This window comes from Salvelinus alpinus, chromosome 11, assembly GCF_045679555.1.
Source record: "Salvelinus alpinus chromosome 11, SLU_Salpinus.1, whole genome shotgun sequence".
Classification (NCBI taxonomy): domain Eukaryota; kingdom Metazoa; phylum Chordata; class Actinopteri; order Salmoniformes; family Salmonidae; genus Salvelinus; species Salvelinus alpinus.
The window spans coordinates 5,666,349-5,691,253 of record NC_092096.1 but is presented as its reverse complement, the minus strand read 5'-3'; the positions used below and the strand labels follow the sequence as shown (position 1 = coordinate 5,691,253).

Below are 24,905 nucleotides of genomic sequence, written 5' to 3'. Positions count from 1 at the left end.
AGAAGCTCTCAGATGAGGACTGGGTAGAAGCTCTCAGATGAGGACTGGGTAGAAGCTCTCAGATGAGGACTGGGTAGAAGCTCTCAGATGAGGACTGGGTAGAAGCTCTCAGGAATATAAACCACAGTTCAGTGAATGCCAGACACAACCTTGATCAGTTTAAGGTGATACACAGGTTACACTACTCAAAAGTGAAACGGCATAAAATATTCCCGGACACCTCACCACTGTGTGAGAGGTGCGAGCAGGATGAGGGGACGTTGACGCACTTGGACATGTCCTAAGTTACAGGCTTACTGGGCTCTCATTTTTGATGACTTATCTAAAGCCTTCGATACAGTTCTAGCCCCAGACCCATTGATCGCTCTGTTTGGTACAGTTGATGGGAATAACCAGGAAGGGAAGCTGTCTCTCTGTTTGGTACAGTTGATGGGAATAACCAGGAAGGGAAAGCTGTCTCTCTGTTTGGTACAGTTGATGGGAATAACCAGGAGGGGAAGCTGTCTCTCTGTTTGGTACAGTTGATGGGAATAACCAGGAAGGGAAAGCTGTCTCTCTGTTTGGTACAGTTGATGGGAATAACCAGGAGGGGAAGCTGTCTCTCTGTTTGGTACAGTTGATGGGAATAACCAGGAGGGGAAAGTTGTCTCTCTGTTTGGTACAGTTGATGGGAATAACCAGGAAGGGAAGCTGTTTCTCTGTTTGGTACAGTTGATGGGAATAACCAGGAAGGGAAAGCTGTCTCTCTGTTTGGTACAGTTGATGGGAATAACCAGGAGGGGAAAGCTGTCTCTCTGTTTGGTACAGTTGATGGGAATAACCAGGAGGGGAAGCTGTCTCTCTGTTTGGTACAGTTGATGGGAATAACCAGGAGGGGAAGCTGTCTCTCTGTTTGGTACAGTTGATGGGAATAACCAGGAAGGGAAAGCTGTCTCTCTGTTTGGTACAGTTGATGGGAATAACCAGGAAGGGAAGCTGTCTCTCTGTTTGGTACAGTTGATGGGAATAACCAGGAAGGGAAAGCTGTCTCTCTGTTTGGTTACAGTTGATGGGAATAACCAGGAAGGGAAGCTGTCTCTCTGTTTGGTACAGTTGATGGGAATAACCAGGAAGGGAAAGCTGTCTCTCTGTTTGGTTACAGTTGATGGGAATAACCAGGAAGGGAAGCTGTTTCTCTGTTTGGTACAGTTGATGGGAATAACTAGGAGGGGAAGCTGTCTCTCTGTTTGGTACAGTTGATGGGAATAACCAGGAAGGGAAAGCTGTCTCTCTGTTTGGTACAGTTGATGGGAATAACCAGGAGGGAAAGCTGTCTCTCTGTTTGGTACAGTTGAAGGGAATAACCAGGAAGGGAAAGCTGTCTCTCTGTTTGGTACAGTTGATGGGAATAACCAGGAAGGGAAAGCTGTCTCTCTGTTTGGTACAGTTGAAGGGAATAACCAGGAAGGGAAAGCTGTCTCTCTGTTTGGTACAGTTGATGGGAATAACCAGGAAGGGAAGCTGTTTCTCTGTTTGGTACAGTTGATGGGAATAACTAGGAGGGGAAGCTGTCTCTCTGTTTGGTACAGTTGATGGGAATAACCAGGAAGGGAAAGCTGTCTCTCTGTTTGGTACAGTTGATGGGAATAACCAGGAGGGAAAGCTGTCTCTCTGTTTGGTACAGTTGAAGGGAATAACCAGGAAGGGAAAGCTGTCTCTCTGTTTGGTACAGTTGATGGGAATAACCAGGAAGGGAAAGCTGTCTTTCTGTTTGGTACAGTTGAAGGGAATAACCAGGAAGGGAAAGCTGTCTCTCTGTTTGGTACAGTTGATGGGAATAACCAGGAAGGGAAGCTGTCTCTCTGTTTGGTACAGTTGAAGGGAATAACCAGGAAGGGAAAGCTGTCTCTCTGTTTGGTACAGTTGATGGGAATAACCAGGAGGGGAAAGCTGTCTCTCTGTTTGGTACAGTTGAAGGGAATAACCAGGAAGGGAAGCTGTCTCTCTGTTTGGTACAGTTGATGGGAATAACCAGGAAGGGAAAGCTGTCTCTCTGTTTGGTACAGTTGATGGGAATAACCAGGAAGGGAAGCTGTCTCTCTGTTTGGTTACAGTTGATGGGAATAACCAGGAGGGGAAAGCTGTCTCTCTGTTTGGTACAGTTGAAGGGAATAACCAGGAAGGGAAGCTGTCTCTCTGTTTGGTACAGTTGATGGGAATAACCAGGAAGGGAAAGCTGTCTCTCTGTTTGGTACAGTTGATGGGAATAACCAGGAGGGGAAGCTGTCTCTGTTTGTACTCTATTAGCCAAAAGGCTCATATTGCAATTTTGTACCTGCCTTTGAAATGTGTTTATAGGATTTAGGGAATGTAATACATATGGAAAAGATACAATACCTCCAATAGAAGCCCAATGTTTTACAAAACATGTCAGCCGATTCTGGATAAATGGTCTAGTCCCCATTCATAACTGGGCTGACGATCTGCTGCTACTCTGTGCCGATACTGGATAAATGGTCTAGTCCCCCTTCATAACTGGGCTGACGATCTGCTGCTACTCTGTGCTGTAATCCACTCAGTATTTATTTTGGGTTTAACTACACTTCTTGTAATGACTATTTGCTGTCTTCATATACGTGTACCACATAATAGGATTTAGTTTTATTGTGTGTGTGAGTTAAGTTCTGTTTTGTCCTCTAAATTGGCCATCCCATTCAACAGTACAATGAATGTCAATGTTTGTACTGCTGTCTTGTTTCATATTTTTATTATTGGAAAATAATAAACATATATATTTTTTTAAAGTATTAATATAGTAACATAAGACAGCTACCTGGATGATATATCACACACAGTCAGAGAGAGTGTATCTCAGGGATACCTTACCAGCCTGGATGATATATGACACAAAGTCAGAGAGAGTGTATCTCAGGGATACCTTACCAACCTGGATGATATATCACACACAGTCAGAGAGAGTGTCTCAGGGATACCTTACCAGCCTGGATGATATATGACACACAGTCAGAGAGAGTGTATCTCAGGGATACCTTACCAGCCTGGATGATATATCACACACAGTCAGAGAGAGTGTATCTCAGGGATACCTTACCAGCCTGGATGATATATCACACACAGTCAGAGAGAGTGTCTCAGGGATACCTTACCAGCCTGGATGATATATGACACACAGTCAGAGAGTGTATCTCAGGGATACCTTACCAGCCTGGATGATATATCACACACAGTCAGAGAGAGTGTATCTCAGGGATACCTTACCAGCCTGGATGATATATCACACACAGTCAGAGAGAGAGTATCTCAGGGATACCTTACCAGCCTGGATGATATATCACACAGGCAGAGAGAGTGTATCTCAGGGATACCTTACCAGCCTGGATGATATATGACACACAGTCAGAGAGAGTGTATCTCAGGGATACCTTACCAGCCTGGATGATATATCACACAGGCAGAGAGAGTGTATCTCAGGGATACCTTACCAGCCTGGATGATATATGACACACAGTCAGAGAGAGTGTATCTCAGGGATACCTTACCAGCCTGGATGATATATGACACACAGTCAGAGAGAGTGTATCTCAGGGATACCTTACCAGCCTGGATGATATATGACACACAGTCAGAGAGAGTGTATCTCAGGGATACCTTACCAGCCTGGATGATATATGACACACAGTCAGAGAGAGTGTATCTCAGGGATACCTTACCAGCCTGGATGATATATCACACAGTCAGAGAGAGTGTATCTCAGGGATACCTTACCAGCCTGGATGATATATCACACAGTCAGAGAGAGTGTATCTCAGGGATACCTTACCAGCCTGGATGATATATGACACACAGTCAGAGAGAGAGTGTCTCAGGGATACCTTACCAGCCTGGATGATATATCACACACAGTCAGAGAGAGTGTATCTCAGGGATACCTTACCAGCCTGGATGATATATGACACACAGTCAGAGAGAGTGTATCTCAGGGATACCTTACCAGCCTGGATGATATATGACACACAGTCAGAGAGAGTGTATCTCAGGGATACCTTACCAACCTGGATGATATATGACACACAGTCAGAGAGAGAGTATCTCAGGGATACCTTACCAGCCTGGATGATATATCACACACAGTCAGAGAGAGTGTATCTCAGGGATACCTTACCAGCCTGGATGATATATGACACACAGTCAGAGAGAGAGTATCTCAGGGATACCTTACCAGCCTGGATGATATATCACACACAGTCAGAGAGAGAGTATCTCAGGGATACCTTACCAGCCTGGATGATATATGACACACAGTCAGAGAGAGAGTATCTCAGGGATACCTTACCAGCCTGGATGATATATCACACACAGTCAGAGAGAGTGTATCTCAGGGATACCTTACCAGCCTGGATGATATATCACACAGTCAGCGAGAGTGTATCTCAGGGATACCTTACCAGCCAAGGGAAACAACCAGACAGTCCCCCAGTCTGGTTTAGCTTCTCTGTGTTAATCATCCTCTTTTCTCACTATGACCAACAACCAGACAGTCCCCCAGTCTGGTTTAGCTTCTCTGTGTTAATCATCCTCTTTTCTCACTATGACCAACAAACAGCTGACCACCAAAATGCTGATAACATTGTAAAAGAGAAGAGAGAATGTGACAAAAGAGAGAGGGTCTTTTTTTTTTTAACTAGGCAAGGAAGTTGTGACGAAATTCTGATTTACAATGACGTCCTTTACCGGGGAACAGTGAGTTAACTGCTTTGTTCAGGGGCAGAACGACAGATTTTTATCTTGTCAGCTCGGGGATTCGAGCCAGCAACCTTCCAGTTACTGGCTCAACGCTCTAACCGCTAGGCTACCTGCCCCCCCAGGCTCAGGTAAGAGTGGACTCAGTAGAGAGAATATGAGACAGAAGGGAGATATCTCAGAGCACTTACCCAGAACAGGAAGTTAAACATAAACATACTAACCACTAGGCTACCTGCCCCCCCATACTAACCACTAGGCTACCTGCCCCCCCATACTAACCACTAGGCTACCTGCCCCCCCATACTAACCACTAGGCTACCTGCCCCCCCATACTAACCGCTAGGCTACCTGCCCCCCCATACTAACCACTAGGCTCTAACCACTAGGCTACCTGCCCCCCCATACTAACCACTAGGCTACCTGCCCCCCCATACTAACCGCTAGGCTACCTGCCCCCCCATACTAACCACTAGGCTACCTGCCCCCCCAGGCTCAGGTAAGAGTGGAGTCAGTAGAGAGAATATGAGACAGAAGGGAGATATCTCAGAGCACTTACCCAGAACAGGAAGTTAAACATAAACATACTAACCACTAGGCTACCTGCCCCCCCATACTAACCACTAGGCTACCTGCCCCCCCATACTAACCGCTAGGTTACCTGCCCCCCCATACAAACCACTAGGCTACCTGCCCCCCCATACTAACCACTAGGCTCTAACCACTAGGCTACCTGCCACCCCATACTAACCACTAGGCTACCTGCCCCCCCATACTAACCGCTAGGTTACCTGCCCCCCCATACTAACCACTAGGCTACCTGCCCCCCCATACTAACCGCTAGGTTACCTGCCCCCCCATACTAACCACTAGGCTACCTGCCCCCCCATACTAACCACTAGGCTACCTGCCCCCCCATACTAACCGCTAGGCTACCTGCCCCCCATACTAACCACTAGGCTCTAACCACTAGGCTACCTGCCCCCCCATACTAACCACTAGGCTCTAACCGCTAGGCTACCTGCCCCCCCATACTAACCACTAGGCTACCTGCCCCCCCAGGCTCAGGTAAGAGTGGAGTCAGTAGAGAGAATATGAGACAGAAGGGAGACATCTCAGAGCACTTACCCAGAACAGGAAGTTAAACATAAACATACTAACCACTAGGCTACCTGCCCCCCCATACTAACCACTAGGCTACCTGCCCCCCCATACTAACCACTAGGCTACCTGCCCCCCCATACTAACCACTAGGCTACCTGCCACCCCATACTAACCACTAGGCTACCTGCCACCCCATACTAACCACTAGGCTACCTGCCCCCCCATACTAACCACTAGGCTACCTGCCCCCCCATACTAACCACTAGGCTCTAACCACTCAGTAGAGAGAATATGAGATATCTCAGAGCACTTACCCAGAACAGGAAGTTAAACATAAACATCAGGTATTTGATGCATTTGATTCCTCCTACGACTCCCATGGTAAAATACAACACAGGTTTGGTGCTGGAGAGAAATATCCCAGACAAGTCTAGTCACAGAGTTAAAACCAACGCTTCCCAGAGAAGTCTAGTCACAGAGTTAAAACCGACGGTTCCCGCTTCTTATTTAGAGACAAAGAGAGTGAGTGAAAGAGCGCGAGGGAGCGAGGTCTGTGGAGAATTCCTGAGTCACACCCTCCAACCTCACTTGTTCTTTGTCAGTCAGTCAAGCAGGAAGGGAGGGGCCCTAAAGCCTACAACAAGCTTCTACGCAGACGCAAGATTCTGAGTGTTGTCGTTCCTCGTACCTGCATTCATCTTACCTTTTTTACTTCCTGAAAGTGGAGACGTATCATTCCTTCCTCAGCCGTGGGGGCAGGGTTTCGCTTGGTTCCTTGACCTGATCTTTAGACTAGATAGTGCCTTTCGGAAAGTATTCAGACCCCTTGACCTTTTCCACATTTTGTTACGTTACAGCCTCATTATCACGGATCCCTCCGGAACGTTCATCAAGCACACCTGTCCCCTAGTCCTACCTGTCCCACTGATTAGTATGTCCCCTAGTCCCACTGATTAGTCTGTCCCCTAGTCCCACTGATTAGTCTGTCTCCTAGTCCCACTGATTAGTATGTCCCCTAGTCCCACTGATTAGTCTGTCCCCTAGTCCCACTGATTAGTATGTCCCCTAGTCCCACTGATTAGTATGTCCCCTAGTCCCACTGATTAGTATGTCCCCTAGTCCCACTGATTAGTATGTCCCCTAGTCCCACTGATTAGTCTGTCCCCTAGTCCCACTGATTAGTCTGTCCCCTAGTCCCACTGATTAGTATGTCCCCTAGTCCCACTGATTAGTATGTCCCCTAGTCCCACTGATTAGTCTGTCCCCTAGTCCCACTGATTAGTATGTCCCCTAGTCCCACTGATTAGTATGTCCCCTAGTCCCACTGATTAGTATGTCCCCTAGTCCCACTGATTAGTACTTGTATAAGTGTGCCCTTTGGTTTCCATTAGGCTGTCCATTATTGTTGTAATGTCCGTTGGTGCGTGTGAGTACCTGTGCTGTGTGTTTTGGGTTTTCGTGCCCTTGTGGATTGCTCAGATGATTACGGGTCTCGTCCCGTGTGTTAATCATCGTGCCCTTGTGGATTGCTCAGATGATTACGGGTCTGGTCCCGTGTGTTAATCATCGTGTGTTATTTATTCTGGTCCCGTGTGTTAATCATCGTGTGTTATTTATTCTGGTCCCGTGTGTTAATCATCGTGTCCTTGTGGATTGCTCAGATGATTACGGGTCTCGTCCCGTGTGATAGTCATCGTGTGTTATTTATTCTGGTCCCGTGTGTTAATCATTGTGTTAATCATCGTGTGTTATTTATTCTGGTCCCGTGTGATAATCATCGTGTGTTATTTATTCCAGGTCCTCCTCGCTCCTTTGTTTTGGGTTTCTACCCGGTGTTTTGTTACGTGTTTGTTTGGTCTTCGACTGAATCAATTTTAGAATGAGGCTGTAACGTAACAACATGTGGAAAAAGTTAAGGAGTCTGAGTCTCTAACCAAAAGTGCAATTTGTAAGTTAAAAAAAAGGTATTAGGTGAACAATAGATAAGTAAAGAAATTAAAACAACAGTAAATAAGAAAGTGAATGCCAATAGTCCGGGTAGCCATTTGATGAACTGTTCAGGAGTCTTATGGGGGTAAAAACTGTGGAGAAGCCTTTTGGTCCCAGAATGCACTGTGGGCTACTCATCCAAGAAGTCTATTTTGCATTGATGACCACATATAATCTCAGTGACTGTTCAAACAGTCAACCAAACAACAAGAATCCACCCAAAAAGGTGTTTAGAAGGAATAACTATTGTGAAATGGACCGGCTGTAGTCTATTGGACCAGACGGTCACATGGAGATGAAGGCCTTGTTTCTATTGGACCAGACCATCACATAGAGATAAAGGCCTTGTTTCTATTGGACCAGACAATTACATAGTGATGAAGGCCTTGTTTCTATTGGACCAGACCATCACATTTATTTATTTTTTTATTTCACCTTTATTTAACCAGGTAGGCTAGTTGAGAACAAGTTCTCATTTGCAACTGCGACCTGGCCAAGATAAAGCATAGCAGTGTGAACAGACAACACAGAGTTACACATGGAGTAAACAATAAACAAGTCAATAACATGGTAGAAAAAAAGAGAATCTATATACAATGTGTGCAAAAGGCATGAGGTAGGCAATAAATCGAATAATTACAATTTAGCAGATTAACACTGGAGTGATAAATCATCAGATGATCATGTGCAAGAAGAGATACTGGTGTGCAAAAGAGCAGAAAAGTAAATAAATAAAAGCAGTATGGGGGGTGAGGTAGGTAAATTGGGTGGGTAGTTTACAGATGGACTATGTACAGCTGCAGCGATCGGTTAGCTGCTCGGATAGCAGATTTTTAAAGTTGTTGAGGGAGATAAAAGTCTCCAACTTCAGAGATTTTTGCAATTCGTTCCAGTCGCAGGCAGCAGAGAACTGGAAGGAAAGGCGTCCAAATGAGGTTTTAGCTTTAGGGATGATCAGTGAGATACACCTGCTGGAGCGCGTGCTGCGGGTGGGTGTAGCCATCGTGACCAGTGAACTGAGATAAGGCGGCACTTTACCTAGCATAGCCTTGTAGATGACCTGGAGCCAGTGGGTCTGACGACGAACATGTAGCGAGGGCCAGCCGACTAGGGCATACAGGTCGCAGTGGTGGGTCGTATAAGGTGCTTTAGTAACAAAACGAATGGCACTGTGATAAACTGCATCCAGTTTGCTGAGTAGAGTGTTGGAAGCTATTTTGTAGATGACATCGCCGAAGTCGAGGATCGGTAGGATAGTCAGTTTTACTAGGGTAAGTTTGGCGGCGTGAGTGAAGGAGGCTTTGTTGCGGAATAGAAAGCCGATTCTTGATTTGATTTTGGATTGGAGATGTTTGATATGAGTCTGGAAGGAGAGTTTGCAGTCTAGCCAGACACCTAGGTACTTATAGATGTCCACATATTCTAGGTCGGAACCGTCCAGGGTGGTGATGCTAGTCGGGCGTGCGGGTGCAGGCAGCGAACGGTTGAAAAGCATGCATTTGGTTTTACTAGCGTTTAAGAGCAGTTGGAGGCCACGGAAGGAGTGTTGTATGGCATTGAAGCTCGTTTGGAGGTTAGATAGCACAGTGTCCAAGGAAGGGCCGGAAGTATATAGAATGGTGTCGTCTGCGTAGAGGTGGATCAGGGAATCGCCCGCAGCAAGAGCAACATCATTGATGTATACAGAGAAAAGAGTCGGCCCGAGAATTGAACCCTGTGGTACCCCCATAGAGACTGCCAGAGGACCGGACAACATGCCCTCCGATTTGACACACTGAACTCTGTCTGCAAAGTAGTTGGTGAACCAGGCAAGGCAGTCATTAGAAAAACCGAGGCTACTGAGTCTGCCGATAAGAATATGGTGATTGACAGAGTCGAAAGCCTTGGCCAGGTCGATGAAGACGGCTGCACAGTAATGTCTTTTATCGATGGCGGTTATGATGTCGTTTAGTACCTTGAGCGTGGCTGAGGTGCACCCGTGACCGGCTCGGAAACCGGATTGCACAGCGGAGAAGGTACGGTGGGATTCGAGATGGTCAGTGATCTGTTTGTTGACTTGGCTTTCGAAGACCTTAGATAGGCAGGGCAGGATGGATATAGGTCTGTAACAGTTTGGGTCCAGGGTGTCTCCCCCTTTGAAGAGGGGGATGACCGCGGCAGCTTTCCAATCCTTGGGGATCTCAGATGATACGAAGGAGAGGTTGAACAGGCTGGTAATAGGGGGTGCGACAATGGCGGCGGACAGTTTCAGAAATAGGGGGTCCAGATTGTCAAGCCCAGCTGATTTGTATGGGTCCAGGTTTTCCAGCTCTTTCAGAACATCTGCTATCTGGATTTGGGTAAAGGAGAAGCTGGGGAGGCTTGGGCGAGTAGCAGCGGTGGGGGCGGGGCTGTTGGCCAAGGTTGGAGTCGCCAGGAGGAAGGCATGGCCAGCCATTGAGAAATGCTTGTTGAAGTCTTCGATTATCATGGATTTATCGGTGGTGACCGTGTTACCTAGCCTCAGTGCAGTGGGCAGCTGGGAGGAGGTGCTCTTGTTCTCCATGGACTTTACAGTATCCCAGAACTTTTTGGAGTTAGAGCTACAGGATGCGAATTTCTGCTTGAAAAAGCTGGCCTTTGCTTTCCTGACTGACTGCGGGTATTGGTTCCTGACTTCCCTGAACAGTTGCATATCGCGGGGGCTCTTCGATGCTATTGCAGTTCGCCACAGGATGTTTTTGTGCTGGTCGAGGGCAGTCAGGTCTGGAGTGAACCAAGGGCTATATCTGTTCTTGGTTCTGCATTTTTTGAACGGAGCATGCTTGTCTAATATGGTGAGGAAGTAACATTTAAAGAATGACCAGGCATCCTCAACTGACGGGATGAGGTCAATATCCTTCCAGGGTACCCGGGCCAGGTCGATTAGAAAGGCCTGCTCGCAGAAGTGTTTTAGGGAGCGTTTGACAGTGATGAGGGGTGGTCGTTTGACCGCGGACCCGTGGCGGATACAGGCAATGAGGCAGTGATCGCTGAGATCTTGATTGAAGACAGCAGAGGTGTATTTGGAGGGCAGGTTGGTCAGGATAATGTCTATTAGGGTGCCCATGTTTACGGATTTAGGGTTGTACCTGGTGGGTTCCTTGATGATTTGTGTGAGATTGAGGGCATCAAGCTTGGATTGTAGGACTGCCGGGGTGTTAAGCATATCCCAGTTTAGGTCACCTAACAGAACAAACTCTGAAGCTAGATGGGGAGCGATCAATTCACAGATGGTGTCCAGGGCACAGCTGGGAGCTGAGGGGGGTCGGTAGCAGGCGGCAACAGTGAGAGACTTATTTCTGGAGAGATTCATTTTTAAAATTAGAAGTTCGAACTGTTTGGGCATAGACCTGGAAAGTATGACAGAACTTTGCAGGCTATCTCTGCAGTAGATTGCAACTCCTCCCCCTTTGGCAGTTCTATCTTGACGGAAAGTGTTATAGTTGGGTATGGAAATCTCAGAATTTTTGGTGGCCTTCCTAAGCCAGGATTCGGACACGGCAAGGACATCAGGATTGGCAGAGTGTGCTAAAGCGGTGAGTAAGGCAAACTTAGGGAGGAGGCTTCTGATGTTGACATGCATGAGGCCAAGGCTTTTTCGATCACAGAAGTCAACAAATGAGGGTGACTGGGGACATGCAGGGCCTGGGTTTACCTCCACATCACCCGAGGAACAGAGGAGTAGTAGGATGAGGGTGCGGCTAAAGGCTATCAAAACTGGTCGCCTAGAGCGTTGGGGACAAAGAATAAAAGGAGCAGATTTATGGGCGTGGTAGAATAGATTCTGGGCATAATGTGCAGACAGGGGTATGGTGGGGCGCGGGTACAGCGGAGGCAAGCCCAGGCACTGGGTGATGATAAGAGAGGTTGTATCTCTGGACATGCTGGTCTCAATGGGTGAGGTCACCGCATGTGTGGGGGGTGGGACAAAGGAGGTATCAGAGGTACGGAGAGTGGAACTACAGGGTCCATTGCAAACCAAAACAATGATAATGATAACTAGCCTGAACAACAGTATGCAAGGCATATTGATATTTGAGAGAGACATACAATAAGGCATAAAGTGATTGCAGGTCTTGATTGGGAGAGCTAGCTAAAACAACAGGTAAGATAACAGCAGCAATAACAGGGTGCTAGTCTAACACAGCAACAACAGGTAAAAATGGCGACGACTAGGCAGAGAGGGTCGGATTAACTACACACAGATCCTGAGTTAAAGCACAGAGCCGACAGATAAAACACAAATAAACAGAATGGAGTACCGTGAATTAATGGACAGTCAAGCATGCATCAGCTATGTAGCCAAGTGATCATAGTGTCCAGGGGGCAGCCGTAGATGGAGCAGGGAGGCCTCCACTAAGCTAGCACGCGGCGTTTAAAGTTAGTAGCCCGGTGGGTGGTCTGCTCAGACGGAGGGGGTCTGCTCAGACGTGGTCGTGTCGACAGAGAATCCAAGCCGGATGGCGAAAGAGAGGTTGTGAATTGTAGAATTGTGTTTGCTAACTGGTGCTAGCTTCGTGGCAGTGGCGCTAGCTGCGCTAGCTGCAAGCTAGCTGTGAGGATCAGAAGTAGTGGCTCAGGGATTACGGCAGGAATCCGGCGTTGTTGTCGAGAGACAGTCCGATGCTGGTAAATTGGTGAGTAATATCCAGGCTAATAACAGGGCTGGTGTCTGTGCAGAAGGTAAAAGCTACTAGCAGCGGCAAAAAAATGGCTAAATTAGCTTGTAGCTGATTTAGACCAGTTGTGATGGATTGGCAGGGCTCTGTGTCGGCAAAAAAAAGGTCCAGTCCAATTGGCAAAAGAGGTATTGTAGCCCAAGAATTCGCTGGTAGACCTCTTCGGCTAGCCGGCAGATGGGCCTAGCTCGAGGCTAGCTCAAGGCTAACTGGTGCTTGCTTCGGGACAGAGGTGTTAGCCAGTAGTAGCCACTCGGTTGCAGCTAGCTAGCTGTGATGATACGGTGTAATTGTCCAGAGCTTGCGTCAGGAATCCGGTGATGTGGTAGAGAAAAAGCAGTCCTATATGCTCTGGGTTGATATCGCGCTTGCAGACTGGCAGGTATGGCCCGGTATTGAAGCTGGCTGTGTCCGAGTTAAGGGCGAAGACCGCAGCAGTGGCTAACTGACTACTAGCTAGTTATCTGGCTAGCTTCTGATTGGGGTTACGGTTCTAAAGTATAAAAAAAATAGCAGGTCCGTACCACATTGGGTGAGGCGGAATGTAGGAATGTATATTCAGTTCCTAGATGGAAAGTGAAATTAAAATATATACGAAATGTATACGAAAAATACGAAGACTATTTACACGGGACAAGACAAGACAAAGACACGTCCGACTGCTACGCCATCTTGGATTCTGGATGTGATGAAGTGATGAAGGCCTTGTTTCTATTGGACCAGACCATCACATAGTGATGAAGGCCTTGTTTCTATTGGACCAGACCATCAGACTCTGTATAGTGTCTCCATCTAGTGGTGGAAATATAACACTGCAGGTCAGACTAAGATGTACCAGTTATAGTTTTATTTTTATTTTTTATTTTACCGTTATTTTACCAGGTAAGTTGACTGAGAACACGTTCTCATTTGCAGCAACGACCTGGGGAATAGTTACAGGGGAGAGGAGGGGGATGAATGAGCCAATTGTAAACTGGGGATTATTAGGTGACCGTGATGGTTGAGGGCCAGATTGGGAATTTAGCCAGGACACCGGGGTTAACACCCCTACTCTTACGATAAGTGCCATGGGATCTTTAATGACCTCAGAGAGTCAGGACACCCGTTTAACGTCCCATCCGAAAGACGGCACCCTACACAGAGCAGTGTCCCCAATCACTGCCCTGGGGCATTGGGATCTTTGTTTAGACCAGAGGAAAGAGTGCCTCCTACTGGCCCTCCAACACCACTTCCAGCAGCACCTGGTCTCCCATCCAGGGACTGACCAGGACCAACCCTGCTTAGCTTCAGAAGCAAGCCAGCAGTGGTATGCAGGGTGGTATGCTGCTGGCCATAGTGAAGATGAGGAGGAGGAGGAGCTTGTTGACTCCAATAGTTCTCTGTTCTGCTAGCCACATGATAATACAGGTAGCTAAGCCTCCTGGAGATTTACTACTGGATGTGCAGGTTTTTGTTACAGCCCTGCTCTAGCAAACCTGATTTGACTAATTAGCTACTCATCACTGTTTATGGGCCAGAGTCAGTTTCCATTATTTTTGTAGACAGCAGTCCAATCCTTTTACATCCACGAGGTGGAGTGAACGAGTGTACACTACGAAGGGTAAAGACGGGGAACAAGGGCTGTATGTGTCAAGTGTCTCAGACTAGGAGGGCTGATCATTCAAAGACTCAGAGCAGGAGGGCTGATCATTCAAAGACTCAGTCGTGTATTGATGTTTCTACCTTCTTGCCTTTGTGCTGTTGTCTGTGCCCAATAATGTTTGTACCATGTTGTGCTGCTACCATGTTGCTGCCATGTTGTGCTGCTACCATGTTGTGCTCCTACCATGTTGTGGTGCTACCATGTTGTGGTTCTACCATGTTGTGCTGCTGCCATGTTGTGCTGCCATGTTGTGTTGCTGCCATGTTGTGCTGCTACCATGTTGTGTTGCTACCATGTTGTGCTGCTACCATGTTGTGTTACTACCATGTTGTGTTGCTGCCATGTTGTGCTGCTACCATGTTGTGCTGCTGCCATGTTGTGTTACTACCATGTTGTGTTGCTGCCATGTTGTGCTGCTACCATGTTGTGTTACTACCATGTTGTGGTGCTGCCATGTTGTCCTGCTACCATGTTGTCCTGCTGCCATGTTGTGCTGCTACCATGTTGTGCTACTACCATGTTGTGTTGCTACCATGTTGTGTTGCTACCATGTTGTGTTGCTGCCATGTTGTGGTGCTACCATGTTGTGCTGCTGTTTCTGGGTGATTTTGCAAATACGGGCCTTTTTGTGTCTCAGGGTTAGATTTTTAAGATAAAATGCGAATTTGCAGGGCTAGCCCTCTCCACAACACCAGGTTAGGTAAATGTCTAGCCTGACATGGAGGATGATGATGATTAGATATGGAGACATCATGGTTGGGTGCTGTTTTCTGTTTGTTCCCCCCTTGGTGGTGACAAGTTTGGCAGGGCTGCATCAATGACGACTGAGAAACACACTGTTGACCTCTAGGGGTGTGTGTGTGACTGAAGCTCTGTTCTCCCTCAGGACTCTGGAGAATCAACAACAATGTCTTTGTCTCCCCGTCACCAGCCTCTCTCTCTCTCTCTCATTTTTCTCCAATTTCTCTGTTTCTATTTCCCTCTCTTTCTCTCTGTTCTCCACCCACAGGAGCACAGGAGCACGGGAGCACAGGAGCACAGGGGCACAGGAGCACAAGGGCACAGGGGCACGGGAGCACAGGGTGAGAAAGTCAGAGGAAGAAATCAATACACTTTCACTTCTTTGTCATAAAGCAGCTTTCCAAACCAGGGCTGTTGTCCTTTTCTACCCAGAAGATCAAACAACATGATAGCCTGGTGACCTTCCTCTTTTCTACCCAGAAGATCACACAACATGATAGCCTGGTAACCTTCCTCTTTTCTGCCCAGAAGATCAGACAACATGATAGCCTGGTAACCTTCTTCATTACACAGAAGACCATACAACATGATAGCCTGGTAACCTTCTTCATTACACAGAAGACCATACAACATGATAGCCTGGTAACCTTCTTCATTACACAGAAGACCATACAACATGATAGCCTGGTAACCTTCTTCATTACACAGAAGACCATACAACATGATAGCCTGGTAACCTTCTTCATTACACAGAAGATCAGACAACATGATAGCCTGGTAACCTTCTTCATTACACAGAATATCATACAACATGATAGCCTGAGTCGTCTGAACTTCCCAATACCTTTCTGATGCATATCAGTCACTTCAAACCTCCTTCAGATTGAAATACTGTCAAGGACTGGCAGACTGATTTGTAGTAAATAGACTGTCAAAAGGACTGGCAGACTGATTTGTAGTAAATAGACTGTCAAAAGGACTGGCAGACTGATTTGTAGTAAATAGACTGTCAAAAGGACTGGCAGACTGATTTGTAGTAAATAGACTGTCAAAAGGACTGGCAGACTGATTTGTAGTAAATAAACTGTCAAAAGGACCGGCAGACTGATTTGTAGTAAAGAAACTGTCAAAAGGACCGGCAGACTGATTGGTAGTAAAGAAACTGTCAAAAGGACTGGCAGACTGATTGGTAGTAAAGAAACTGTCAAAAGGACTGGCAGACTGATTTGTAGTAAATAGACTGTCAAAAGGACTGGCAGACGGATTGGTAGTAAAGAAACTGTCAAAAGGACTGGCAGACTGATTTGTAGTAAATAAACTGACAAAAGGACTGGCAGATTGATTTGTAGTAAATAAACTGACAAAAGGACTGGCAGACTGATTTGTAGTAAATAGACTGTCAAAAGGACTGGCAGACTGATTTGTAGTAAATAAACTGTCAAAAGGACTGGCAGACTGATTTGTAGTAAATAAACTGTCAAAAGGACTGGCAGACTGATTGGTAGTAAATAAACTGTCAAAAGGACTGGCAGACTGATTGGTAGTAAATAGACTGTCAAAAGGACTGGCAGACTGATTTGTAGTAAATAGACTGTCAAAACGACTGGCAGACTGATTGGTAGTAAATAAACTGTCAAAAGGACCGGCAGACTGATTGGTAGTAAATAAACTGTCATTGAATGGTGGGGTCGGTGGGGTATGGTGGGGTATGGTGGGGTATGGTGGGGTCGGTGGGGTATGGTGGGGTATGGTGGGGTATGGTGGGGTCGGTGGGGTATGGTGGGGTTGGTGGGGTATGGTGGGGTATGGTGAGGTATGGTGGGGTATGGTGGGGTCGGTGGGGTATGGTGGGGTTGGTGGGGTATGGTGGGGTCGGTGGGGTATGGTGGGGTCGGTGGGGTATGGTGGGGTATGGTGGGGTATGGTGGGGTCGGTGGGGTATGGTGGGGTATGGTGGGGTCGGTGGGGTATGGTGGGGTATGGTGGGGTCGGTGGGGTATGGTGGGGTATGGTGGGGTATGGTGGGGTCAGTGGGGTCGCAGTTTTTTTAAATATCAAAAACAGGTCGCCGGCCAAAAAAGTCTGGGAACCCATATATCTGTCTAAAATGCGAATGGTTCCAATCTACACTACCCTTCAAAAGTTTGGGGTCATTTAGAAATGCCCTTGTTTTTGAAAGAAAAGCAATTTTTTGTCCATTAAAATAACGTAAAATTGATTAGAAATAGTGTGGACATTGCTAATGTTGTAAATGACTAGAAACGGCAGATTTTTTATGGAATATCTACATAGGTGTACAGAGGCCCGTTATCAGCAACCATCACTCCTGAAAACTTAGGTTAGGGGGAGGGTTAGCTAAAAGGGTTAAGGTTAGGGGGAGGGTTAGCTAAAAGGGTTAAGGTTAGGGGGAGGGTTAGCTAAAAGGGTTAAAAACTTGTTATGGCTGCAGGGGGCGTATTGAAAAACTGGAAAATATGTGCCCATTTTCAAACGGCCTCTTAATCAATTTTTGCTCTTACAATATGCATATTATTATTACTATTGGATAGAAAACAGTCTCTAGTTTCTAAAACCGTTTGAATTATTTCTCTAAGTGGAACAGAACTATTTTTACAGCCCATTTCCTATCCGGAAGTGAGATTTCCAAAATCGATGTCTCTCTTCAAGACCTTGTCTATAAAAGGGCATGTCACTTAGGACTGTAGAAACACGTCATACGCCTTCCCCTGGGTGTCATGCGGAAGTGAGAGCAGAAATGACTTGATTATCTCGTCCTGGGATTGAACACAACCTCTTGGAGTGAGAGTTGCGCAGTTTATTTTTTTTTCTGGGCGCGAAGTAGGACCTGGACTCGGCTCCTGGAAAACGCTCGTTAAAGGTGAATATGATCTCCGGCTTCGATTTTATTTGATACATGTCACAATATCATCCTAAAGTATGTTTTTTCAATATAGTTTAATTATATTATTGAAATTTATTCTGGACTTTAGACGTGATGCGACGCAATAATTTTGTCAAGATGGAGAGGTTAGCGCCGCACTGCCAGTGTGCTTGCTAATTCAAGAGGGAAATCGTTCGTTCTGGATCGAAATAAAGACGTTTCTGAACAAAGGACCCCTTGGAGAACATTCTGATGGAAGATCAACAAAGATAAGGACCCAATTTGGGATGCTTTTTCATATATCTGTCGAACTGTGCTATGCTACCGTTTGACTAGAATCAATGCTGCTGTGTGCTAGCTATTGTAGTAAGCTAATATAACGATATATTGTGTTTTCGCTGTAAAACACTTCAAAAATCGGAAATATTGGCTCTATTCACAAGATCTTTGTCTTTCATTAGCTATCCACCATATATTGTTCTGAAATGTTTTATGATGTGTAATTAGTAGTTGACGTTGGTGTCTGTATTTTCTCTGGCTACTCCCGTGCGATTTCTGACTGTAGCTATGATGGTAGCAGTAATGTAAAACTGATTTATAGCTAAAATATGCACATTTTTTGAACAAAACATAGATTTATTGTGTAACATGTTATAGGACTGTCATCTGAGGTAGTTTTTTCTAGGTTATTTAGGTTGGTTCTAGGTTAGTTAGGTTGGCTTGTGCATGCTACTTGCATCCTACTTGTGCTGTGAAAAATGTCTGTCCTCTTTTTTATTTGGTGGTGAGCTAACATAAATATATGTGGTGTTTTCTCTGTAAAACATTTAAAAAATCGGACATGTTGGCTGGATTGACAAGATGTTTATCTTTCAAATGCTGTATTGGACTTGTTAATGTGTGAAAGTTAAATATAAAAAAAAAATAGATTTTGAATTTCGCGCCCTGCACTTGAGCTGGATGTTGTCATAGGTGTACCGGTGTCGGGCTGCAGCCATAACAGGTTGGTTAGGGGGAGGGTTAGCTAAAAGGGTTAAGGTTAGGGGGAGGGTTAGCTAAAAGGGTTAAGGTTAGGGGGAGGGTTAGCTAAAAGGGTTAACCCTTCTCCTACCCCTAACCCTAACCCTTTTAGCTAACCATAACCCTAACCCTTTTAGCTAACCCTTCCCCTAATCCGTTTAGCTAACCCTTCCCCTAACCCTAACCTTAGAGTGTTTTGAATACTGATGCTAACCTTTCTGGTTATAACCTTTTTCGGCAAGACAGATCTTCCAAAGGTGGGGGAGTGGCAATCTTTACCAAGGATCACCTACAGTGCTCAGTTTTCACCAAGTCTGTCCCCAAACAATTTGATTTGCTGGTTTTAAGTATTAAACTTTCAAATAGCTCTTTGTTGACTGTTGCTGGGGGTTATCGTCCTCCATCAGCACCGGCCTGTACCCTACCTGCCCTAAGCTCTCTCCTGGCCCCTTACACCACGTCTGAATTTGTCCTGCTAGGTGACCTAAACTGGAACATGCTTAAACCACCTGACCAAGTCCAAAAGCAATGGGACTCCCTAAATCTTTCTTAACTGACTTGCCTAGTTAAATAAAGATTCAATTAAATAAAAATACATTTAAAAAATTGTCTTAAATCTATGGCAAGACATGAAAATGCCAACGGTGATTCTAACATGTATTGACTCAGGGGTATGAATACTTATGTAAATGATACATTTCTGTATTTAATTTTCAATAAATTAGCAAATATTTCTAAAAACATGTTTTCACTTTGTCATTATGGAGTATTGTGTGTAGAAGGGTGAAAAAATAATATTTAATCAATTTTAAATTCAGGCTGTATCACAACATGTGTAATAAGTCAAGGGGTCTGAATACTTTCTGAAGGCTCTGTATCTTCTTTAAGATCCTAACTTGTTTGATAACATTAGTGCAGATTTTCTCAGGGGACCCCACATAGAACCCCGACCCCAAGTTTGGGAACCACTGTACTATCCTCTGTCTCCTCTGCTTCCTCCTGCATGCATTGCAGCCTGCCTCAGCCTCACAACTGAGCGCCACATCACTGTCAGTCTCTTTAGCCTACGCTCTGTAAAGCAAAGTTATTAGGAGAACTTAACAGCGTATATTTTCTCCTGCTGAAGTGGTCTCCATGTTTCCTTCATCCTTCTAGCTGGCTCAGTAAAACCAGCCCGAGCCCTTCAACCTTACTGCAGTAGAAGTCTCTGCCGGCAGCTAGACGCCTGACTAGGGATTAACACCGGTAACCGTAACCATAACCGTAACCTGAATCCCAGGACTGTCCTCGGACCACTCTTCACATTTCCCGAAAAAAAAATGTATGACAAGACCTGGGAAATGACATTTCCCCCCCAATGTCACACGAATGCAATTCCACAAAATACACAACATTCCCAGGAGCAGATGGACAGAAAATAATACATTATCTGAACAGGTTGTCATGGAAACCTTTAGCCTAGCGTATTTACTTCATACACCGTCGCCATAAATTCAAACCAGAAGCATCATTGACATTTCCGGATTGCACAAGAGACCCGAATGCAGTTGAGAGTTCTCCTCAGAACTTAAAATTTGAACCTGGTCCGATCCAAGCCTGGTGAGCTGGAGAAATGTTAACTAAATTGAGGTGAGTGCTAATGATCATCTTTATTCTAGTTTGCTGAAATATTAGCCGATCAATATTAGCCGCAACAGTATAACTTTAGTCCGTCCCCTCGCCCCGACCCGGGCGCGAACCAGGGACCCTCTGCACACATCAACGACAGTCACCCACGAAGCATCGTTACCCATCGCTCCACAAAAGGCCGCGGCCCTTGCAGAGCAAGGGGAACCACTACTTCAAGGTCTCAGATCGTGTGACGTCACCGATTGAAAGGCTATTAGCGCGCACCACCGCTAACTAGCTAGCCATTTCACATCGGTTACACCAGTCCCACTGAAACCCACAATTCTGACTCCTGTCTCGCTTGAAAAACCAAAGCACGTCAAAATACCGCTATAACATTTCCTCAGCTTCTCTGCGCTGTCTGCTACTGCTGCCCCACACGTCGGTAGAGAATGTGTGATCAACAAACGGTATGGCAGTAGGCCTAGATATGGAAATACATTTAAACAGAGTTGGTCCCTGTTAAGATACCTTGATATGTAAACAATTCCCTCTCTTCGTCTCCCCGTTATTCATGAGCTGATCTGCTCTCTGTATAATCATCGCCTCGATTTTGTTAAATAGGAGATATTTTGTAATTCGTTGGAGATTATCTAGCAACTTTGGTCATGTGACTTTTGTTTGACTATCGTTACAAAGTTTGTGTGATTGGACAACACTATAGCCTGCTCCGGGTGCGCTCTGTGCATCCTGAACGCGCTCTGTGTCGAGATAGCATAGGCCTACTGCTGAAAGGCACTGAATTAATTGAGGAACATTATAACGGTTTTAAAATGGCATTCTTTCCGGTATCTAGCAAACACTATCTGCAGCGTCTCTAGCTGCCTACTTGAGCGGACTCCAAGCCGGGGCAGTTCGTTTCACGTCTCAGGCCCTCGGTCTGTGCAGCGAGAGGGCGGATTTAACCGTTTGAGAGAGTAGTGAATGCGCTGCTATAAAAACAAATCCGGGAGGCATATCCGGGGGACGCAGGCGAACAGGTGTCCTAATTGGTAGTTAGCCCAACCGAGGTCCGGACCGAGGTGTCCTAATTGGTAGTTAGCCCAACCGAGGTCCGGACCGAGGTGTCCTAATTGGTAGTTAGCCCAACCGAGGTCCGGACCGAGGGGTCCTAATTGGTAGTTAGCCCAACCGAGGTCCGGACCGAGGGGTCCTAATTGGTAGTTAGCCCAACCGCAGTATTCAGTCATAACGAGGTGCATTGAGTGAGACTCACCCAGAAGACGAAGTTGAAGATGAACAAGATATATTTGACGCAAGTCTCTCCTCCAGTCAGCAGCGCCATGGTCCGTCTGTCTGTCTGGCAGATGAAGAGATTTAGACGTCTATAATACTGTTATAAAAGCTGTATAATAAGGTTGTTGATTCCGGTCAGTTGGGCGAATGAAAGTTGATGGAAGTCCTCTCTGTCTCTGCTGTCTGCGTGCTGTGCGCGGTGGTGCCTATATAGAGGCGCGCAGCACTCCCACCTCAGACACAAATTGTCTGCCACTTTTTTCTTTCTCTCTCTCTTTCTCTTTCATTCTTTTTTTCTTGAGGTTTTTTATGGTCAATATACAGAATATGAACAACTAGTCAGATTTGAGTCCTATAGATTTAGTCAGGTTGTTACTAAACACTGTTTCTGTGTGTGTGAGGCTGAGGTGATTCACTCTGACAAGGCATACTGTTAATTACAGGTCAGATCAGCCTCTCTCTGGCTCTTTGCTTAGTCTGAGTCCTGACACAAATAAACACACACACCCATACACACAAATAAACACACACACCCATACACACAAATAAACACACACACACAAATAAACACACACCCATACACACAAATAAACACACACACCCATACACACAAATAAACACACACACACAAATAAACACACACAAATAAACACGCATACACACAAATAAACACGCACACACCCATACACACAAATAAACACGCACACACCCATACACACAAATAAACACGCACGGATAGAGGGTCAGAGAAGCAAGGACAGAGGGACAGTGTCCTTGCAGCAATGTCCAGAACAATGGTTCCTGTTGTGTCCAGAGAGTCTGTCTTCCCACTGCACTGTGATACACATACCACACATAGCCTGTCCCTTGTGTGTGTTACTGTAATCATGGACCAGGTTTATCCTGCACCATTGTGTGTGTTACTGTAATCATGGACCAGGTTTAGCCTGTCCCTTGTGTGTGTTACTGTAATCATGGACCAGGTTTAGCCTGCACCATTGTGTGTGTTACTGTAATCATGGACCAGGTTTAGCCTGCACCATTGTGTGTGTTACTGTAATCATGGACCAGGTTTAGCCTGTCCCTTGTGTGTGTTACTGTAATCATGGACCAGGTTTAGCCTGCACCATTGTGTGTGTTACTGTAATCATGGACCAGGTTTATCCTGCACCATTGACGATGATGATTGTGATAGCTGCCTCATATCTGTGAGCAGTGCAGGATGAATGTTGGTGTGTGTGTGTAGCGGTGTGTGTGTATGTGTAGTGGTGTGTGTATGTGTAGCGGTGTGTGTGTGTAGCGGTGTGTGTGTGTAGCGGTGTGTGTGTGTAGCGGTGTGTGTGTGTAGTGGTGTGTGTGTGTGTGTAAGTAGCGGTGTGTGTGTGTAGTGGTGTATATGTAGGGGTGTGTGTTTCTCTGTTCCTCCCAAAACAACAACAGCGTCCAACAGCAGCAGTCCAGACAAAGACCTCGTTTAGAGTTGGGCTGTGGTGAGTGTTAGGACTGAAGAGGCTGTGGTGTGATGTGACACGGCTAGGAGGAGGGAGGGAGAGAAGGGCTGTTCATCACATTCCTGATGCACAATCACATTACTGAAATGTTTCAAATACAATACAAACTGTGTTGTGATAACATTAGTGTTACATTATTCAAACTTTGTTGTGATAAATAAAAATGTAACATAAATGTTAACTAGGAAAGTCAGTTAAGAACAAATTCTTATTTCCAATGACGACATACCAAAAGGTAAAAGACCTTCGGGGGCTGGGATTAAAAACTAAAAAATAATATAGGACAAAACACACATCACGACAAGAGACAAAACACTACATAAAGAGAGACCTAAGACAACATAGCAAGGCAGCAACACATGATACAGCATGGTAACACAACATGGTAGCAGCACAACATGACAACAACATGGTAGCAGCACAACATGACAACATGGTAGCAACACAACATGACATGGTAGCAGCACAACATGACAACATGGTAGCAGCACAACATGACAACATGGTAGCAGCACAACATGACAACATGGTAGCAGCACAACATGACAACAACATGGTAGCAACACAACATGACAACATGGTAGCAGCACAACATGACAACAACATGGTAGCAGCACAACATGACAACAACATGGTAGCAGAACAACATGACAACATGGTAGCAGCACAACATGACAACAACATGGTAGCAGCACAACATGACAACAACATGGTAGCAACACAACATGACAACATGGTAGCAGCACAACATGACAACAACATGGTAGCAACACAACATGACAACAACATGGTAGCAGCACAACATGACAACAACATGGTAGCAACACAACATGACAACATGGTAGCAGCACAACATGACAACAACATGGTAGCAGCACAACATGACAACAACATGGTAGCAGCACAACATGACAACAACATGGTAGCAACACAACATGACAACATGGTAGCAGCACAACATGACAACAACATGATAGCAGCACAACATGACAACATGGTAGAAGCACAACATGATAGCAGCACAACATGACAACAACACAACATGGTAGCAGCACAACATGACAACATGGTAGCAGCACAACATGACAACAACATGGTAGCAACACAACATGACAACATGGTAGCAGCACAACATGACAACAACATGGCAGCAGCACAACATGACAACATGGTAGCAGCACAACATGACAACATGGTAGCAGCACAACATGACAACAACATGGTAGCAACACAACATGACAACATGGTAGCAGCACAACATGACAACATGGTAGCAGCACAACATGACAACATGGTAGCAACACAACATGACAACAACATGGTAGCAGCACAACATGACAACATGGTAGCAGCACAACATGACAACATGGTAGCAACACAACATGACAACAACATGGTAGCAGCACAACATGGTAGCAGCACAACATGACAACATGGCAGCAACACAACATGACAACAACATGGTAGCAGCACAACATGGTAGCAGCACAACATGACAACATGGCAGCAACACAACATGACAACATGGTAGCAGCACAACATGACAACATGGTAGCAGCACAACATGACAACATGGTAGCAACACAACATGACAACAACATGGTAGCAGCACAACATGACAACATGGTAGCAGCACAACATGACAACATGGTAGCAACACAACATGACAACAA

The 24,905-nt window shown here is 45.7% G+C and overlaps 1 protein-coding gene across 3 annotated transcripts in view; it reads right to left on the bottom strand.

Moving 5' to 3' along the window:
* The window catches only part of cd9b (CD9 molecule b), a 46,240-nt gene extending 24,040 nt beyond the window's left edge, over window positions 1-22,200 (bottom strand). Inside the window, exon 1 of one of the 3 annotated variants that reach the window (XM_071331599.1) lies at window positions 21,702-22,200. In XM_071331599.1, coding sequence (XP_071187700.1) covers window positions 21,702-21,770 — 69 coding nt within the window. In that variant the 5' untranslated portion in view covers window positions 21,771-22,200. Of the gene's footprint in view, window positions 1-4,931; window positions 4,977-6,158; window positions 6,465-21,701 lie in introns of those variants that run through there. The other 2 variants (XM_071331600.1, XM_071331601.1) reach the window with 2 other exon arrangements.
* Window positions 22,201-24,905: the final 2,705 nt, after the last annotated feature.